This window comes from Anopheles cruzii, chromosome 2 (genome assembly GCF_943734635.1).
Source record: "Anopheles cruzii chromosome 2, idAnoCruzAS_RS32_06, whole genome shotgun sequence".
NCBI lineage: Eukaryota > Metazoa > Arthropoda > Insecta > Diptera > Culicidae > Anopheles > Anopheles cruzii.
In genome coordinates, this window is record NC_069144.1 from 57779547 (window position 1) to 57800629 (window position 21083).

At 52.6% G+C, this 21083-nt stretch overlaps 1 protein-coding gene across 1 annotated transcript in view; it reads left to right on the top strand.

Moving 5' to 3' along the window:
• LOC128267079 (uncharacterized) overlaps positions 1-21083 on the top strand; it is a 76242-nt gene that overhangs the window by 20164 nt on the left and 34995 nt on the right. Inside the window, exon 2 of the mRNA XM_053003869.1 lies at positions 16383-16418. Within this exon, the coding sequence (XP_052859829.1) occupies positions 16383-16418 (36 nt within the window). The remainder of the gene's footprint in view (positions 1-16382; positions 16419-21083) is intronic.

Below are 21083 nucleotides of genomic sequence, written 5' to 3' on the forward strand. Positions count from 1 at the left end.
ATGATGGCTACATTTTACCGTCCGAACAGTATTTATGGCCACCCTCAGAAAAGATCGATGGAAATAAAATGGTTGTCCGTTTGATTTCCTTCTCATGACCCCGGGTGCCACTCGACGAGTCTTTGCCAGAAGTCCCTTTCGGAGTTCGACCACCGAGAGAGGCGCTCGATCTCGAAAATCATCTCACTGGCATTCGCCGGAGGCCACCACCGGAAGTAGCGCCCGGCGGTGGCAGAGGAAAATAAAATCCTCGAATGTAAATAACGGAAAAAAGCGAAGAAATGGCCGGAAAAGAGTTTGACAAAAAAAAGAAGCGACAAATGGAACACATCGTGTCGCAACAATCGGGTCAACGGAGCGACCGCGGCATGTGACGTAAGTTCGTTGTCCGCTCGGCGACGGCGCTCGAGAGGGGCGTCCTGCCAAGTGAGAAAAATAGGCTAATGACCGACCGGCCCGGGAATGGCCGGCTCGGTGCCAAGTATCGATTGCTACGCCAGACTTCCGGTCTGCGCCCGCCAGCGGACGTTAGCTTGCGGTTAGTCTTTGGGCGGCCGTTGGGCGGGTTTTCCGTGGCTCGATTTTCGGGACGTTCGAGAACCGAACTTCGCATCCTGCCGGGCCGTGCCTGTCGAGTTTCTAATGGAACGTGCTGCGAACGAGGTCACCGGCGGTTTTTAACAGTTTGCGTCCTTTTTGCGACGTTTGCGACTACGACGACTGGCCCATTGACTGTGGTGCAGATGCAGAACGGCGAAAATCAAATTTTCCGGCCAAACTGAACGCGTATCTCGTGCGGACGACGTACGATGACGTAGCGTTGGTCGAAAAAAAATAACAATGACGACAACAATAATTAAGTTTTTCGGGGCACTTTCGCTGGGGCATGTTCTGGCGCACAGTTCCTTGACTAACTAACTACTTCGCAGCAATTTATCGAAAACTTTCTGCGCCATAATGGTGTAGCTTTAAACTTGAACGTCAAACGCCGCCATAACCATAAAAAGAAAACCAAAACTGACTGACCCGCCCAGTGCCGGGAGGCTCGCCCAGGACACGAAGGAAAACACGCCAATTTGGGTTTCGAATTACGTTGTGCGTAACATTGTTTGTATCTCTCTTTCTCTCGAAACACGGTTCTCCGGTTCTTCTGGGTCGCAGCCGCCATGTTGGGCTTGCGATGCGATCGAATTATGCTTTCGAACGGCGGGAACACAAAGTGTTCTAAATTTGCAATTTTCCTCCCGGCGCGTAGAACACGGGTAGAATTTGGTAGAAATTGTTCCGCTCACCAAACACAACACCGCCCATTTGCATACCACCCGATCCGGTCCTGCGGGGTGCTGCGGCACGGGGTTGTTGTTGTCGAAATTGTTGAAATATTTTCCAAGAGACCCCGGACCGGTTCTCGTCAAACCTTTGTCGTCTTGGTCGTCGTCGTCGTGGTGGTTGCCTTCAATTCATTGCCGAGCCGCGTTGAAGTCAGAAACGTTGTGAAGTTTCCCATTATGTCTGATCTTTGCATTTCGTGCTCTTCCGAGTGACTGCGCTGGGCTGGATTCTGCCTAAGTTATTCAAGAACGGAATTGGGGGAGGGCCACTCTAACCGATCTAAATCTAGGACACTACATCGTCCTTTTCGGGGGCCAGAGTGTCTGCTTTGTGGCTGTGTTGTTCACAATTCTGTTTCTCCAATTTGATTACCGGGACACCGACCAAAACGCGCCTAACCATCGTTTGATCTCCTGGAAAGGCGGAGGTTTTTGATAGGAAAATAAGGACCGGCCATTTTGGCTGGTCCCGAACGGTCAGAAATTAGTGTTTCCTACGCCGAAGTGACGATCCTCGCGAGTTGCTCCGGAGTGACATGCAGCAAATGTTTTACAAATCAACCGGCGCCGGCCGGGACGAATCCCAGACGGATCGGCGTTAATGATCGCCACCGGTTTTGCGTGGTCGTTTGCGTGACAGCGGAATGGCAGACGAGTCCCTTGTTGGTTAAAGCTTTCGTCACACCATTCGCGTGAAAACTGACGTCGCCGAAAGGTACCACGTTGTGGTCCGGTCGATATCCGAACGATCGCAAATCGATTTTGATTGGCACGACACTGCACAATGTGCCTCAGCTCCTCGATGAGATCATTTGGCGTCTGTGTCCGCGTGCCATGGAGGCGCCTGGTCCTTCTCTTTTTTCTCCCCAGATGAACTAGAGCGGTCATCGCACCGATGGACAGCGCCCGACTTCAGTGACGTCATCCGACGTTAGAACCGACACACACCCATTCGGCTCCGGGGCTGGGATAAATCTCATTACATATCCCGGCGGATGGCACCCGGCCAATCGCGAGGCTCCCGGAGAGAGCCCGGAGGATGAAGATTTTCCTTTTCCTCCCCCCCTGGGGGTGACGTCCGAAAGAAAGATTCATCGAATCGAGTACAATTTTCGAACCAATTTTCGGAAGACGGTGCCGAGAGCCTCAGAGAGCGAGTCCTCGAGCCGGCAATCGCCACTCATTGTCGTTTCGCACACACCGGGGTACACACGGTACCATGCTGAGGTCGCCCTCTGTCGTGCTCCCACTTCGTGCACCGTGGAGCATTAGGAGGAGCCGGGTTTTTTCCTCCTGGACGAAGACGGGACCGTGTGGGTGAAGAAACGTTCCACTGTGGCCGCTATTTTTAGTGTCCTCCGGTGCCACTTGATATGTGACCGAAAATAGCACAGCACCCGGTGCGGTGCGAGTAAACGAACAGGCGGCCCCGGTCTCCGCCTCCATGCTTGGCAGTGCTAGAAGGCAAGAAACTACACGTCATGGCACGGCACGGCACGGCACGGGGCGGTGACTAGGCGTGTTGATGCAGTCGGACGCAAGACGCGGACGCCCTGGAACGGCATAAAACTTCCGAGTGTTGAGGTCGGGCGCTGCATGCTGATAAATTGCTCCCGTGGTAGCTACACCGAGCCGAGCAATGGCTTCCGGTTTCAGCTGAACTGCATTTAAATTGTTTTTCGCTTGCGCCACGGTTTTTATGCCGCCCTCTCGTGGGAGAGCTTTCAAATGGCAACGGTGCTTCGGAACGGTGCCCTTAGCGCACGGCTCTGGCCCCGCCGCTAGTTGGCTTTTATAGTGTATCCGTAGTGTTTTAATTCGTACGTTCTCGTATGCTTTGATTTATGGTTCACCGGTTGGCGGAACTCCCCGGGCCCGGCCAAAAAGCCAAAACGATAAGGTTAATTTGTTTTCATTTTTCGGTCTCCAGGCTCGGCCGGTGCTCATAGCTCATTCCGCGATTCGTGGAACTTAATTTAGCATCGTTCACTAAGTGATTTAATGCTATTCATTGTGTTCCGCGAAATTTCTCCGCAGCGCTTTCCAGAGCGCTGTGTGTCAAGGTGTCTCTTTGACGTTAGTGTCGCTCGAGGGATTGCAGATAGGGCATCTTTTGCTCTCGCTGCTTCGAACAACGTTCTTCCTTCTTTCGTTGATTACGCACAACGCAAAAGTAAATCGCGAGTTCGGGTCGCGAACTTGTCTGGCTTGTGGTGGGTCGCACTTTACTGCTGCTGCTGAACTGCTGAATACATGTTCATTAGCCATCCCCGGTGGGGCACAGAATCGGAGCTAATTATGTGGCACAAACGAACTAAGGCGTGCGTAACATAATTTTTCGATGACGGTTCCCGTTTTGAGTTCCCGGCGTTCGAGACGTTTCTTTTCGCCGAACGCAACGAACGCAAAATTAAAATAACAATCCCCCCGTGTGCGACCGGAGTGCCGGAGCCGGAACCGATATCATTTAAATAACAAATGCCACTAATTTATATTCGCATTCACCCAGCACCACCACCACCGTGTTTGAGTTAATCATCCGTACGATTTTCCATCCGTGTGGGCGTGGCACCGTCGACGGATCTGGCCGCGATGAATTTCGGTGCTAACGAGAAGCCGGAACACCATCCGAAAGTGTGGTGGCCACGGCGGAACAAAGGTGCAACGTAGCGTTTTTGCAAATAAAAATGGTAATATGATAAGTTACAAGGTTCCGTTCCGCTCGGTTAAACCCGGTGCTGTAAATTATGCCGCACCATTTTGGATGCGTGAAAATGCATTTTGGAGCGTTTACTGTTGGTGAACACACATCACACATTGTATTTAGTTACATGAATTTTGCGCATTCCAAACGCCGGCAGATTGTGTGCCATCCGTCGGCCACAACTCATCGAGTTCGAGGCAGTACCTGTTCCTTGCATCAAGTATTTGATGTTTGGCTCGGAAGTTTTACGGTCTCGACATTCGATTGCAAGTATCATAATTGATGTGTTCACTCGGCAGCCCCCGTGAAGCCCAAACAATGAGGTCACAGCTCCACACAGGGTCCCACATGTGAGAACTTCTAATCTACAAACGCACAGACGGTTTTATCAGGCGTTTGGAGATGATTAATCTACACGCCACTTTGCCAACGCAGTCGACGAGCCCACACACACACACACGCGGTCTGCCGATGGAACTGCCTTACTGTGCTTACTTGCAACAATAAATCACGTCCTTATCGCGGTGGCTCGAAGCATTCCGAGCGATCCGAGGGAGCGCGTTCAACGATATTCAAATTACTCATTCCTTCTGATGAACCACACGCACGGTTTTAACGTGTAATCTTCGCGCCCTTCTTTGTGGTTACCTGGTGTGACATAACCGAGTGCCTAACGAGAGTTTAACACCTCGGGGTCACTGATCAAACTCGATTGCTATTCGAGCAAACCGTGATCTCAGAACTTGGGTTTCATTCAGACGACGATTTCGCGCCATTCTTGCGCTTTTATCGGACGCGAGGCTCACGCAGGGCAGTCAATAAATTAGATTACATCGGCTAGCGACCGGGCGGGCGAGGATGCATTATCGCCTGGGCGGGCGGGCGACTGGTTGGCGGATAGTGATATCGGGTCGCGCCCTGTCCGCGGGGGGCGAACGCGTCGGAACGCACCGGTGCGAGCTATACCGAGCAACTGCCCAGCAAGTGTTAGCGATAGTGAAGATGATTGAACTTTCTAAAAATATAATTTTATCACGTCCGACACGCGGGCGCGACACAACGCGAAGCACGCGCGCGCGCGCGCTCTCTTGCGCCCGGCGGCAGGATGAGCGAGAAAGAAGACTATCATCGCAATATCGTGACTAGCATGATAAATGGTGTCGGATTTTGGGTGGCGATGACAACGGGGCCAAAAGGGGGGGGCGCGCGCAAAACAAAGACCCGGCAACTCCATCTTTGTCATGCTTCAAGCTGTTCTTTTCTAGTTCGATTCGGGACCCCGGGTATTACGGGCAGTGTCTGGCAGGCAAGCCGGAATGTTAGGCGGCCGATTTTACGACGGAGGTGTGCCGTCTGGAGGTCCAGAGAGAGACCGGGCACCGCGAAGCCCATCACAGGGTTGATTCATAAATTTCACCGCAGACGGCGACGGCAGACGCGACCGTCGCCGCCGCCGCCGCCGCCACCACCGTCTTCCTGCGTGACGCAGAGTGTGTGTTCCGGTCGGCGGTCGGTCGCGCAACGTGTTCGATTTATGATGTGCTTTCCCGTTGGGGGGTGGGGGGGCCCGATGGTGAATGTTCCGGTGGTGGAAGTGTGTCACGCAGTCGTGCCCGAATCGATTACCAATCGCGTACCCGTCTGGGGCGGCCGGCGGATCATAAATTGCTGTGATGACATACTTGCCGATGCGTGGGGAATCCGCGTTTGCTCGTCACCGATCGGTAACGGGACTCGGGCACGGCGCGGGGTGATCCGGAAACGAGAACGTTTGAGCCGGGTAAGATAAGGATTTTTTTTGGCGAATTTTCTACAATTGTACATGGACATACCCTAATTTTCCTAGCGCTAGCGCGGTCGGCTCATGCTCCACAAGGACCGGTGAGTGACTCATCCATCCAATCTGCATATCGCGACGGACCGATCGATTTGCTTATCAGTCCAGCAGGGGACCATACCGTGCCCTTGGTGAGGTAATATCTCGGACGGCCCATCATCAACAGTTTTGACAACGCTTGCGCACCGCAACGCGCAACACTTCGCGTAAGTGCGCGGGGCCACACCTTTACACACGGGGGCTCCCGATTTCCGCCGGGTGTACTAAAAAGCTATGACACGCCGCGGGGCTTGGTGCACTATCGGGAAAAGGCGGTCACAGTTCGACTTGAAAGTTCGAGGATTTGCAATTAAAATTCATAATTCATTAAAAAGTCATAATTTTGGTTGTTACCGGTGCACGTGTCATGCAGATTGCATAACTTCTGGAGCAAAAATACCAAAAACTATTTGAAACTGTCTATCTTTGTGTATCTTTACGCAAAACACATGCAAAACAAACACAAAAAAGTTAAAAAAGGTCCATTAATTCTTCCAAAAAAACCATTTATGTCCGCGAGGTTCATTTGAATTTCCCATGGTCCGTAAAAACTGGGGCGCCCCTTCGCCAGTTTGAACTTTATGTAAATTTAAAAAAAAAAAAAAACATACCGACAACCATTTTGCCACACAAAACGTCCATTTGCGGGTTTGCTGTGTGTGTGGCCGGGCGCCTTTTTTATCACATCCCACAAGCTTGTGAAGTGTTTGCCAACGTTTCATAATTTGATGTGACTGAATTTTCGGCGTACAGCACATGCGTCAGTTCAATCGCCTTTCAAACAAGGTTAGGGACAGGTTTAAGGCTACAATTTAATTAACGAAACCGTAGGCAGGGCATACCAGCCAGGATGATGGTTCAGGCTTGGTGGCGGCTCCCGATTCCTGCGGTTCAGTGCGCCACTGCCAGAAAGCTGTCAAAACTTGCCCAAGGTGTTAGTGCATTGAAGTGACAATCGCGGCCCTCAGCTTTGCTAGGCTTTCCACCCATCCCGAGGCCCATCATTGGGTGTTGGGTGATTGAGAAAGAAAACCCTCTGATGCCAGAGCCCTCGCAAGCAACGGAAAGCATCGCTTATCGCTGTCGAGTCGAGGGCTGTCGGCCTTTTTTTTCCCCGGCTACTACCTGCGTGCGTGACAGATGTCTCGAGCAGAGACGTGTGAACGGCACCGGTTCGCCATCGCCATCCCTGGGATGCCACGTCCGATTGCGGTCGAGCCAGTGCAGTGGGAGCTGACACGAACAGGCTTAGCACCCTTGGCAACACAGCTCATTAGTGATTATTTCGGAGCTCGGACCGGACGGGACGGGACGGACAACTCACTCGAGGGGAAACAGATTCCCTGCGCCACCGCCTGCGCCTGCAGTCCCCAGTTCCTGTGAGGACGATTTAAAGAGGATACACCGCCGGGGGCCACACGACCGAAAGGTCAAACACGCATCCCTGGATGCCCATCACGAAAACGGACCGGCAAAGATTATCCTATTACGGGGCGTTGCTGAATTATGAATATTTGTCGGTAGTTAAATTAGTTTTCGAGATTTCACTGCCCTCTCAACTCAAGACGAGACGTTTTAATGGTGTCCAATGCTAGTAACACAATGAAGTGTCCTCTCGAGTGAATGTCTTCACCCGGCCCGCCGGTCGACCGGTCATTTGTCAGCAAATTACGCTCCCCTTGGGGGACCACGCGTGACGAAATGCGGGGTCGTTAGTGGGCGCGCGCCAATGGCTCCTTTTAAACGGCGCCTCGCTGGTGTGACCCCGGGCCCGATGATCGATGCTGTGGCCGTTCCGATGCGGGGCCAGTAAATCATTCATCCGTTACACCCGACACCAGCCCGGGTTCTGTGCCCTGACCACCGTTTCCGGGGGGGGTCGCCCGAGCGCGGTTGTTACAAATTGCAACAAACCGTCCCACGGTCGGAAGTGATCCGCGATAGCCGCGGGAAAGCCATAAAAAAACAAACACAGCCACTAGCAATATTTCAAACACTTTACGACGCAGCGCAGCAACAACGTTTTCGGTCAACGGCGTATCGCCGCTCCACCGAAAACGTCACGTCACGGCCATTACCTACAAGCGCGGGTAGTAAAAAGTTTGCCACCGACCGGTGGGAAATGGGAAGCTCGCACCGCAATGGGGATCTCTACAAAGTTGGCTGCAAATTATGCTCAACAATGTTGTCGGCCGATGTTTAGGGGGCCCCATCAATCGTAGCGGCCAAGCTTCAAGTGCCCAAGCTTCGGCTGCAAATAGCTCCATCTTGAAAAACAAATCCCCGGATCCCAAGTATCCCAGGAAGCGCTCAATTGATCGATACTGCACTGCACTAATCCTGTTAATGGCGCTAATTCTTCGCAATTCCTTGCTCCCGAGCGTAACGAGCGGCGTGTACTTGTTATCAATCGAATCAACATTTAAAACACGCTAATGAAGATCCTAGAAACGGCTTAATTACTTTTGCTAAATTTGCAACCCCCCCGGACGCCGGAGTGCGCCCAACGAGCCGCTGTTTCGCGAGCAATTGCACACGACGGAACGCTGGGCGCTGGGAAAACCGATGAAAACTACCACGACTCTCCGAGTCTCCGGCAGACTGTCGTCTTGTCAGACTGTCGAGACCGAGATTTTAATGGCCGCTCCGGAATGGGCGACCACCCTCTGTCGTTCTGGTCGCTCATCTGTTCCTTCAGCCCGGGAGCTTAATGGAAAACCATTTACATCCTCTTTTCCGCCTCTCTCTGTTTCTTGGGAAAGGACTTGGGTTTACCTGGGAGCAACGCTGGACCGTAACTATTGTTTTGAAAGTGGTCATTTTCTCTGATTGACAATAAAACAGAAGTGCACCACTCACATCGGGAGCAGTGACTAAGGCTCTTGTGGTTCTCGCGTAGTCCGCTCCGCTCTATTCGGTAGAGTCTGTGACACAGTGTGATAAACTGTGGCTTAACGTGAACGGTAGTTCCCATCGTTCGATCCCTCGGTTGGACCGATGGCCTTCGTTAGTTTATTTAAAGTGTGTCCCACCAGCAGCAGGGAACATTATCCCTACGATTCCAATGAAGGATTAACGGCCTGGACGACCGGTCTCGCGAACCCCTCTAATGACCGTGCCAAGTACCGATTGTCGCTGCTTCTGCGTCAATCCTTTTCGTCCTACGGTTTTATTTATAACGAATGGTGGCATCAAGACAGAATCAATCTCGCTGGCGACGTTTGCTGTGCGGAGGACCGCACTCCAGAGTCCCGGACCGGACCGGGCCACCTTTCAGCGCCCATTAATGGAGATAAAGCTCACAGTGCCCAATGGTGCCTTAGTGGCCCCGCATTGAGAACACGGCTCTCTTGACGGCGAAAGGGTCTCTTGAGTGCTTTCCTGTCCGGAAAAACCCGGGCCGGGCAGAGCAGAAGAGTGAGAGAGGCGAGAGCGTTGACATTATTATTATTGTGCTGCTTCCGCTTTTGGGCCTCCGGCTCCGTTTCCCGTTTGATCGTGATTTCCTCCGACGGAACCGGAACCGGTGAAGGGGGCCGGTGAACGTGGGGATGAAATATTCATCGCTCGTAATCGTAAATGAGTCGATAATTTTCTCAGCCCCGTCCGGCCATGTCGGTCCGTCCGGCTATTCCGATTGCCGCCGTGGCCGGGGTGTAGCTTTTTTGGGGGGTGCCACCTAGCGGGGTGCTGGAAAACGATGACAATTAGACTTAATTCCTTCGATGGCTCTCTGCTGGGTTGGAGAAATTGAAAGTTAATGTCTATGGACCTCGACTTTTATACACCTTAAAGTTGCTTTTCCAAGAGTCTACCTTTTAATTGGAACTTTTTTAGTTCGGTTGACGGGCAAATTAAACCTATAACTACCACAATATTCCGCCCTGCGCATAAGACGCTGCTGCTTCTGGCTTCTCTCGAGAGAGGACCCTTGGGATTAGTTACTTTCCACTCAACTGTTGCGCTCGACTGGTGCTCGAATCGTTTAATAAAATATGGATTTTTTTTTGGCCGCAGACAGAGCGGGTCCACAGCGGGGACCATTCGGGGACCTGGGGACCCCAACCTTACCTCTGCGACCTGCGTGAGTTTGGCGGCAACAAACTTGCTGCAGCGAGAAGTGTGAAGCAGCCGTTTATTGAGCGTTGCGAGAAAATTGGCCAGGGCTCCTCGAGGTCCCCGGGCGGCCGGGACTGCGGGACTTTCAATTCCCGGTAGTCGACGACACACGTAGCCGCCCGTATCCGATAGCTCGATCTGTTTGTAAATATTACTTTTTAATTGCATCACCGAGTTCCGAGTACGCGGGGAGGACAAATATTGGGAAGGCACGGCGGCCTGACGTGTGAATCTGGCGTGTATGTCACGACGATGTAAACTTCTCATTTCGAATGCTAACTATGACTGTACTAAGATTGTACTAGAAATTGGAATGCAAAGCCCCAGAACTTGCAGAGTGAGAGAGTGTCCCAGTGCGCCAACCCCACTCAAATCAGGATGCGCCCGATTCAAACGGATACCGGACACACCGGTAAATGAAGCAAATAACCCAATCCCAAAGCTTGTCAACTGTGCTGTGGCCAGGCCAGGGGAATGAAATCAAAGATGAACCCTAACACACCATCCACCCTGGTGGCTTCCGGTGGCGTGGCGCACACACAGCACCGGGGGCGGCGAATGGTTCATGTCTCGGCGGACTCACGGACCACTTCAAGGTGCTCATTCTCAGACCCCCCGATCCCTCTGCCCAGCTCGACACCGTTCCGTCAGGGCATCGTATTACATCGCCGGCGTCGGATCTCCGCCGGGAAATCCTTCAAATCCAGCCCCAAAGTGGCCCGAGAGGCAGCGCGCGTGTGTGTGTGTGAGCGAGGGTCTCGGGTTGCGTTCGCTCCCGGTGGCCAATATTTTAGCAGATCACTTCCAATTAGTTCGACCCCGGACCCGAGCCCGGACCGACTTGCGGGGTGTCAGGGGCGGCGGGGTCATAAAACATTCCGCCATCATAAAGTTTGAGTGGTGCTGCCTCGGATAATTAGGGCATTAGCCACATCATAAACTTTGACAGCATGTGGCGTGCCACGGGGTTTTTCGGGGCGGTCGGCAGATAGGCGACCACCACCACACGCATGCCCCCGGCGGGGCGGCAACTGGGCACGGCCATGCCCTACGTCAACTGTGCTGTGCCGGCAGGCCGTTAAATCGGTCCACACAATTGCGACGCACGACGCACCCACGTTGTTGTAAAGTCTCCGGACCACTCCGGACTCCGGATTTGGGGTCGCAGTTGCTCTTCCTGGAGTGCCTCCTGAAACGAGGATACTTTATTGCTTCTTCTCCTCTGTTGTCCTAGCAGCGATCCTCGGGTGTTCGGTCAGCCGCTGAATCGCTGACTCCCGTCCGGATCCGGGACGGTTGATGGGTCCTGGGTAATTAGGAAGTATCAAATGGAAGGCCCTTCATTTTCCGACATGCGGTCGCAAGTACAAGTGGAGGGTTATTAATAAATTTCACCCCGTAAGATTTGGCCGCTTCCGGTTATCAAGATTTAGTGTCTTCATAAAAGCGTAAAACCCAGTTCTCTGTCCCTTTGTGAATCTTAGGGCGGCGTGTTCGAGTGTCCTTAAATCAGTTACCTAGCTGCAATTAGAGTATGGGCCCCAATGTAAATCACTTAATTTTCCATCGCTTTATGCTACGTTTTCCCGGCCCGGAGAGATAAAAACGTGTATCGTTACCTAATGGAAAATGGGCCTCAATTCGAAACATTGGCGAACGTAAGCTTCGGAACTTGGGACACCAGTCGGGACTCGATCGATGATTGCCGCCGTGTGGTTTGCAAACCGCAAAATATCCATTTTCGTTTGACACTTTCACGGCTGGCCGCACTTTCAGCACCACACCGAGACACACACGCCTCGGTGCGTGCGCTTGTTGTGGTGGTGAGCCTCTCCGTGGTTTCAGCGGGGCCGGGTGTCCTTCACTCCCACCGGGCTTTAAAGTGCTCCGCACCGGGTTGTGTGGTCGGTTCTTCCCAACCATAACCCCCCGGGGTGCCGTAATCGTACGTGAGGTTTGTCAGGTTGAAACAGGTTCCCAAAGCGTGCAGTTAAATAATCCTTAATCTTGCCCGGTTTTGTTTTCGGTTTAAGTTTAAGAAACGATTCCGGTCCGGAATCGCGAATCAGCGGATTTGGCAGATAGCGCTTGATTTGATGCAACCTGGGGTGGATGGTTAAAAATAGATTGTTCGGTGCTCTGAGGTCCAAAACCTAAACTTACACGGGGGTTTTCTTGGAAAAAGATGTACGCAGATGATAACATGTTCGTACAGACAAACGAAAGCAGCAAAAAAAAAAGCAGATCCAACCGACCACCCGATATCGGCATTTTACGTATCAAACTCAAGGCGTCAAGGCGCGGTCCGGTTCGTGATGGTTTGACGTAGGACGTAGCAGACTGCTGGCGCTTACACTGCCCTCGGGGGGCAACCGAAGGCGCCCCCCCGCCTCGGGGCGTAGCCTTTAATCCCCGGCGCGCATCTCCTGGCCAGCAGTGCGTCTTTGCTCGGCGATCGATAAGAAATCGATTTAATGATAACCCGGAATCCCACATTTAATTCGAAGCACAATCAAAAGCTTAGCGCCCACAAATTGGCGCAGATTCACTGGACGGCTAAGACAGCCACCCCGTCTGGCCGTATCACGCCACCCCGCCGGTGGTATCGGAACACGGATAAGTGGGCGGGTTAGGCACCGGAAAGTGATAACCGCGCACGGAACACGCAATCCGTCGGCCCACCGATATCCCAAAGACGTGCTCCGTGGTCGATAATTAGGATAACGAAATAAACCGCTGCCACTGTTAATGTTCTGTGTGTGTGTTAACAAGACTTGGCCACCACCGGCTGGCTGGCCAAATGTTGACATTGGCGGCCATCGCGCGCCCCGCTCAAAAGTGGGCAGGCTTTTAAGTGTGGTAATGTTTGCCACCGCCGACAAGTCGTCCTTTCGCTAATTTCCCCGAAAAGCAATTAATATTCATTCCAAAGCATCGCATCGCTGTGGCGCGGGCCGGAGCCGTTTGATCCTTCGGTGAAGTGGAAGAGTCTTGGCGCGGGAACCTTCCCGGAAAAGCTATCTGCCCACTAACCTACGCCCGGCGGCCTTCGGGCTGTTCCGGTGTTAAGGTCAAAGTTTATGACATTCCTGACATCATTGGCTCCGTACCATCTTTTCGGGAGTGCCTTAAGGCCAACGATATGCGCCATCAGCGGTTACAAGGCTTAGTGGGCGAGTTACTATCTTCCTCGCATGTTTTCTATGGTGCCGTCCGCAACCGTCGGGCGTCGGCCCGGGCGTGTGGACGTAAAAGTATTTATACTTTCGTCACGATTCGACCACGGGGCGATTGACAGCGGATGGTGTGCTGCACAGTTGTAAATGTACCGTGCCGTCGATGCACCGCCCGACGGACGACACGGCTAATTGTGCAAGTGCAGCATCGCATTACGATGCCTCGGCCACCAGCCGATCGGGTGATTGACAGCAGCCGCTCGCCAGCCGGACGTTTGTTTCGCACGCCACGCGGACGGGGATTTCCGAGACGATCCGGATGACGTCGAGTCGTCGAGCCATTCACGGTCGGTTTCACTCACACGCGGCCAGTGGGCGTGCAGTATTCTAGCAACGAAAAGAAGAGTATTGTAACTAAAAGAAGGGAGGCGTGGATTGTTGTTTCAAGTTTCGGCCCCAAAGTGAAGAGATTTTCCGAAGAGGATTTGATTCTCGAATCTTTGATTCTGTTACGAAACTCTAGGGTAAACAACTAAAATGCACCAAGGTGCACGATACGCTCTGCTGAACCCCAGTAGCAATGGCCAGCCGTACCACGTCTGACAGTTTAATATATGGCCGCGTTTATGCGTTCCCATTACCTGTCGTAAAAGGCAGCATGTTGAACGGCCCACTGAAGAGGGCCTCCGGGTTTGCTTTATGTGCCTTCTGCAGCCTAGAAAATTGATGTCTTCATCAATAGGCGGTGCCATGGCCCCCGGAGCGCCTTTTGCGGCCTCTGCTAACGGCCAAACGCAAATCAAACAACGCACCGAATTACGGGGGAAACAACTTTTGCCATGCGGGACGATGTTGCCCGGCGGAATGATACTTTGTTCCCGTGTCGGAAGCCTTGCGCCTTCTGCCTTCTTCGTAGCAGCCGCCGCCGGGCCAAAGTTTGACGAATAGTTGCTGCCGTATCCAGTGGCACGAATAAACACCTGCCACCGAAGGCCATCGAGCACTCATCGGGCCATCACTCCGTTGTTGGAAATATCGATTAGCCGTGTCATGATGCAGCTCGTTGCGGGCGGCGTATGTGCATCGAGCATGTGCACCGCCCGTGCGAGGGCTCCGGGGCCAAACAAGGGAAACATTTTAATGAGAAAAGGCCACACATTGTTTGCCGAGGCGCACTGCGTACCACGTTTATCACGTGACCCTTTTTTAATCTATTTTCAAACGAAGTAACGCCAAAGGATCGCTCCCGGAATGCGACGAAAGTTGGCCTCCGAGTCATTCCGATTTGCTTACGCAGATTGCCACTGGATTGGTGCCACTTTTCGTGCACAAACTCGCTGCTCGTAAGATTGTGTCCCAAAACTGTATCGTCGATGCACTGTGGAATGCCGATGCATTCCCCGGTAATGGCCGCCAGCAGCCAGGTTGGCTAAATCAACTTTGCGCAACGCAAACGCAAGCAGCAAAGTGGGATAAAAACACCGCCCAGCATCCATCCAGCCCCGTCCGAGTCTCGTCGCAAGGTTTGCGTTGAAAAATAGCCAGCAATGAATCATTTTCTTTCGTGACAGGGTGCACTTTTAAAGTAATTTATCACCCGGTGGAAAGAAAAACAGACACACATACACCTTTGGCCACAGTTCCACGGCAACCAGTTGCGGGAGGCACAAAGTGCACAGCCCCGTGGCCAAAGTGCATCCGGTGCACCCGCTCCCGGTGACAGTGGCCGGGTGGCTGACAAATGGTCCAATTTTCGGCCAAACTGGGAACAGCTGCCCACAGCTGGCGTTCCGGGAGCCGACGCGAGGCGAAACACATCAGTCACGCGAACAAACGTGCTGACAAATCCGCGCTCTCGGGGGGACGCAGTCGGAAGTGGCACTCGGCGACCGCTGCCCATTTGGCAGCAATGCGTGAGTGTGTGTGTTGGTAAGGGTCTTCGGGCGGCTAAGAAAATTCGTTGAAGATCGGGTAAAAATATCGAAACATTGGAACGGAAAATATCGAACGGACGATTGCGTAGCATAGAAAGAATTGGCCGTGGCGCATCCCACCTGCTGTCACCACTTCAAACTGACCACTTCTCCACTGACGCTTCAAATACGATCGCTTGGTGTAGCCTGTGGGGTCGATGCTTTGGGCAATGGACTGCCTAAAAGACTGACAACTGTTTAATCAGGGAATCCGCACACTAATTGGCCTTCCATCAAACGCCACGGTCCACGTCCCCAATTCCCACGGAAGAGCCCCTTTGAAGGTTAATAATGCCTCTGAGAATCAAATTGTTTCATTTTTGCCACAAAAGGTGTATTCTAAGCGAGGACACAACTCTTGATGCCATTTGATGGATTTGACTGATTGAAAGTTAGTTCCGAACAGAAACAAATAATTCACTTTGCCATCTGTGGCATCTCTTGCTTGAGGTCACCACTCTCTGGCGTTTGGTGGAGTTTGCCAAACAAATTATCGTTCGCAGTAACATCATTTGTGTCGTTGTTTGTTCGATTGTTCCAGAAGCACCAGAAGATTGTCATTATAACCCTGGGAACTCACTACACTCCGGGAGGTTCTGGGAAAAAGGGGCAGCGAAGGCCAGTACTCCCCTCAGTGGGGATGGTGCCAGATATCATATTTTCCCCAAACATTTTTCATTCGCCGGAAGACAGCGGAGCGAGTTCGGGTTCCGGAGATGCTAACCAACACACACTCGGAGACGCTCGACAAACATGACCGCGGCTGCTTCCAGCCTAAGATGGTGCTACTATCTACCGTTCGTAAAAGGATACGATTTGTCATGTTTACTTTAAATTTCATTCCAAAAATATGATGGTCCCCCGGATGAGCGACGGGGAACCGGGTGTGTTGCGTGGTGGCACACGGTGCCCTAATCTTCTGTGGCTTCCGATGCCCGCGGGCACGCACGCGCACGGTGCGCCCCTCACTGGCGTGCCGGCTTAGGAGGTGATGTTTAGTAATGTTTTTTAATAACATTTTTTCAAATCGGAACACGCGACGGTTCGTTGTGTTTCGCGGGGACTCCTTTTGGGAAGCAATCGGCAATCTACGACGAAGCATTTTCGAGTGGCGTGCACTCAGCTGAAAGTAATTTACGCTCTCACCGTTGTTGACTCTATTGATGACAGTGTTCTTTTCTTCTCCCCTCTGTTTGCTTGCAGGTACGTCAATGCATAAAGTACAATGAATCTTCAACCGTGAGTACCGATCTTCTTCGCGTTTTCGCGACTGTTTCGATGTGTGCCACTCCCAAATCAATCCCCGAATCAGCTTCTTGTGACACCCATTGTGTGGCCCATTGTGTTGTTGAGAGCTGCCGTTCATTTGTCCTAAAAGCCTTGCGCTGAGTGTGTGTGTGTTTGTCCCATTCGAAATCGCTTCACTTGCACCCCAAACTGTCCTCGGCGTGCGAAGAATGCACCAAAATATTCACGAACGCTAGCGCGGAACGCGTTCTCTCTTCGGGACGGGACGGGCGAAAATGTCAATATTCATTTATGGCACCGAATTGCCGATGCTTTGGCCGGTGGAAAGTTCATCTATAAATAAAAGCTCGCCGTAATCGAATGAAAACAGCCAGCAGACGTCCCTGGTCCGGGCTTATGCTGTGTCCATCTGAAGCCTCACACTTTCGCCGTTCGGTGGCTCGGCTTCCGCTTATGCTCCGTCGCACCACATCTATCGCATTAGCGGCATTTGACCTTTCAGCGGCTACGGACGCAGAGCATCAAACGGCGGCGGCGGCGGCGGCAGCATCAAACGGCGGCCGGCCGGAGAGTTATCCCGCGGATGGTGGTGGCGCGCGTTTCTTTTTTGTCAAGCGAACCACTTGTAGGTGCTTGATGAATAAACATTCCGGCCCAAAGCTTCACTTTATTCGCACAATAACTGGAACCGTTTTTTTATGTTTTGATTTCCGTTGTGTAATGGGCGGCATAAGCCAGTGATTTGCTCCGAGACATGTCGATTTGTCGGCTCGGCCACTCATAAAACCCGGCCGGGTGCTTCGGGTGAAACTAATGCAAAAGCTATAAAATAAATCAAAACAAAACATTTCGCTCGCGGAGACAGATCTCGGAGATTGTACCGAAAGCCCCGAAGGCTTCGTAAATGACCCGGTGGTTTTTAACATTTCATTCGCCACCGCGCGTCCACCTTGTCGCGCCCGGTGGACATCATTCTTTTTCCGCTCCGCTCCCGATCTCCGGAAGCGATACGTCTTCATCGTCGTCCTTGCGGCTGTGTGCCGCCGCAAAATTCCAGCATCCGGCAGTAGGAGCAGGAAGCGGGAATTTCCCAACCATTCACTTTGATTTCCCATCCTGATGGGTACCACTTCTCTCTCCCTCTAGGGTGGGCGTGGGATGTCAAATGGAATCAGCCAAACGACAACCAGACATCCAGACGGTGGACGAAATTTTCCAACCGACAGACGTTAAATAAAGTTGAGGAGATTTTTTTTTCCGGCGCCCCCCGGTGCCTTCGGGGTTCGTTCGTTTCCGGTCGGCGGATGGCGGAAGTTTGGGCCCGGCCCGACGCTGTCGATTACGTCATGAGGTCGCGAGCCGTAACCTTCACGTCATCGGCATTCGACACGAATGCTCTCCGTCGCCAATATTGATCAGAAATGTCAGGCCTTTGCACTGCTTGAGAAAGCATCATTCGGATTGCGCTGGTTCTGGCCTAGCGAGTGCTTGTGAACGGAATTAGCATGCGCCATCAACAAAACATATCGCTAGGGTTTGCATTTCCAATGCCAAAATCACGTCTGGTTGGATAAAACTCTGCACTCCACTCCAGAACTGACCTACACAACGCGGCATCCGGTTTTGTTCTAAAAACGGCCCGACACAAAATGAATTAATTTCACTTGCAGACCGACAACGATTAACACTTCGCTTGGCCGGTTACCGCTTTTCGATTTTTTACGACCTTTCGGAGCGGCTCCCTGGCAGAACTGGTACAGCTTACATCGTTCACCGACTCGGCGGCGCTGATTTAATTAGTTTCGAACACAATAATAATCGACCTGATCCCTCGACACCGCCACCACCGAGCCGCGGTAAATTTAGAACAACGGCGCAACACATCAGACGAGCCCCGTTAAAAAAGCACTCCTAAACGGTGCACCCCTTCGCTCGGCCGAACTCTCGCGGCCAGTGCGTGGTCCTTCGCGGTGCGCTACAGTAATTAAATCCTGCGTGATTTATGGAGCCCCAGCACAACCCCCCTGACCTGAGAGTGGTCATAAAGTGCAGGGAAAAGAACTCGCTAAACTGCACCGCGTCGTCGTCGTCGTTCGGGTGCTGCAGTGCAATAAATGTGGACCGAGATTGTGCCCGTGTGTGTGTGTGCCAATGCAAACAACAAACCAATAACCTTCACCACACACACTTTGTGCTCTTTATTACGTTAAAGTGTTCGCCTAGCGTAGTTGCAGTAAATTAAGAGCGCCCACCACCGCCACGTTTTGGGCCACTGCTTCCGGCCAACTTCAAAAAGCACTCGGAATCGGAAGAAAACAAACAACGCGATCTCTGGTCCCGTGGTCCGGGGTCTGCATTTCGTTCGCAGCATGTTGCATTAACACAGCAGGGCCCACAACCCACGAACAACAAAAGAAAAACACGTTGAACACTCGTAAAAACTATCACGAGCTACTCTCTAAACTCACGTAGCTCGCCGTGTACGTACGCCGGGCGGAAGGTACACATCCGGTTCCGGTTTATCGTGTTTCTTGTGCGCGGCCCGGGCGAGAAGGATTTATTATTCTTTCCCACGGGTCACGGCGCGCGCTCTGGAAGAAGCAACTGCTTCATTAGTCATGATGAGAACGGTTTTTTTTTGTTCGAGTTTTGTTCTCTTTTCCTTGCTCCGGTGGCTGGTGCTCTAATTTTCGTAAAAAGATTTTTACGCCCATTTAAAGGGTCTCGCCCCGTTCAAAATGTGTACCTCTTGGCGAAAGTTACTGAAGCCCCAAAAAAAGTACAAAGACCGGGGTTTCGGGAAGCGTTTCGGGTCAAATTGGATGTTATTAGACGAGCTTACTCGATCACAATCGCAACACACACAGCCGCCAACGGGGTCCGGTTGGCAGATTGCCAACCCTGCGGTCCCTGTATCGAACGGCCCGATTCTACCCGGCACGGAATAAAGCGGATGCGAAACTTTGACTATAAAGTCCCGCCCCGCCTTCGCGTGTCCACGGTGTATCGCAACTTTGTCCATCCGAATAGCCGAAGAAATGCGGCACGATCGTGGGGGGTTTATAACCCCCCGCCGTTAAACACCATCGCGCTTCCGGCGTTGCATAGCATGCACGGGGGGTTACACTTCCTTTCGGTGCTCGGTATTCCGTCGCACACGTGCTCGGCGCTCGATTCATCGATCACGGGAGCGTAGCGTGCCCGCGGAACGCGGTGGTCTGAAGGATTAGAGCCAAGCTTGTGCCGGGTTTTCCTTTATTTTGCTACCGAGAAAACTAACCCATTCTTAAACTTTTCCCCTTGCGGAAGCCCGGAGAAAGTAATCCCTCTTCGTGCGGGACCAGGCGCCTCCATCGCGGCGAGCGTGAGCGACCGGGCGTCTCCATGGAGATGCTTGCGCCATTCGTTACTTCGATGATAACCGCCGGACCGACGCGACCGACCGGGTTCACGCTAAGCGTGTTAGTGGCCGTCGTGCCTTTCACGCGCGGCCACGTGCGAAAGTTCCCATATTTTCAAATTAAATCCCGCCTCACGACGATCCCGAACGCGCGGCGACAGTCCCATCCGTTACGCGGGTTTAGCGGTGATGGAATGTATTACGGGCGTGCGTGACTGTGTCCCCTTTTTGGTGTCGAAAACGGACAAAAAATGTGGTGAACGAACTTTGCTGGTTCGCCTTCCGATGCGACTGCACTTTTGGCTGACATCACCACCGTGTGGAGGAAAATAAAATGTGCTCGAAACTCACCGAATGCTGGGCTCCACTAATGTTTACTTTCATTCGCCAAAAGCGTCCGCGCAAAGCGAGCGCAAACAAAACCCCGGCCAGCACGGCAAATCCTCCAACCAATCGTCACTCGTCAGGTCGATAGGTGTTTGGCCGGCGTCTGGCGCGTAACTGGAAACGCAAATAGCCAAAATGCAATCTCACACAACCGCACAACGGTTGACATGTGGTCCGCCACCGGTCCGCCCCACAAGTATTACGGCATTACTGACGGCAGCTGACTCGCACCGCCGGAGCGAAGAGGCCTCAGCATAAAAGTGGCGATGGTCAGTGACACATGTACCTTCTTTGCCGTTTCCTCCTCTCCCTGAGGATCGGTATTCCCTCGAGCGCGCGCGCTCGCTACGATGACCGAATGGCACCGAAGTCGGAGTGGGTCGGAGATATGAAACCACGCTGGCCACGGTGTTGCGTGTGGCGTGGACGTGTTTGCAAACTGTTTACGTACGGAAATCACGTTCGCAGCTCGCAGACGAGATTGAGGAGCGCACGACCTTCAGCGCGCTTGGCCGACCGACATCGACGTCTTCGGTGTCGCCTCCCTCGACCCCCGGCGGTGTCCTACGCTCATACCAATGACGTCAATGGGGCTGATAGACGTGTCCCGGTGCGGCACCCGGCGGGCAATCATGGCGCGCGTCTTCTAGCCATTGTTACGCGCAGTGTGCGTGTGGTTTTCGCTCTCCTTTGCCCACTTCCATTCGGTATTATTTAACAACCAATTGCCAGTTAACGACCAGTACGGTTCAACGATCGATTTCACCCTGACATTGGACTTCTTGTGCGGGGTCGCGGATTTGTGTTGGATTTGTGAACTCTGAAACAATGTGAGTCTGTTGAGAAACAATTGAAAGGCCGCACCGGGA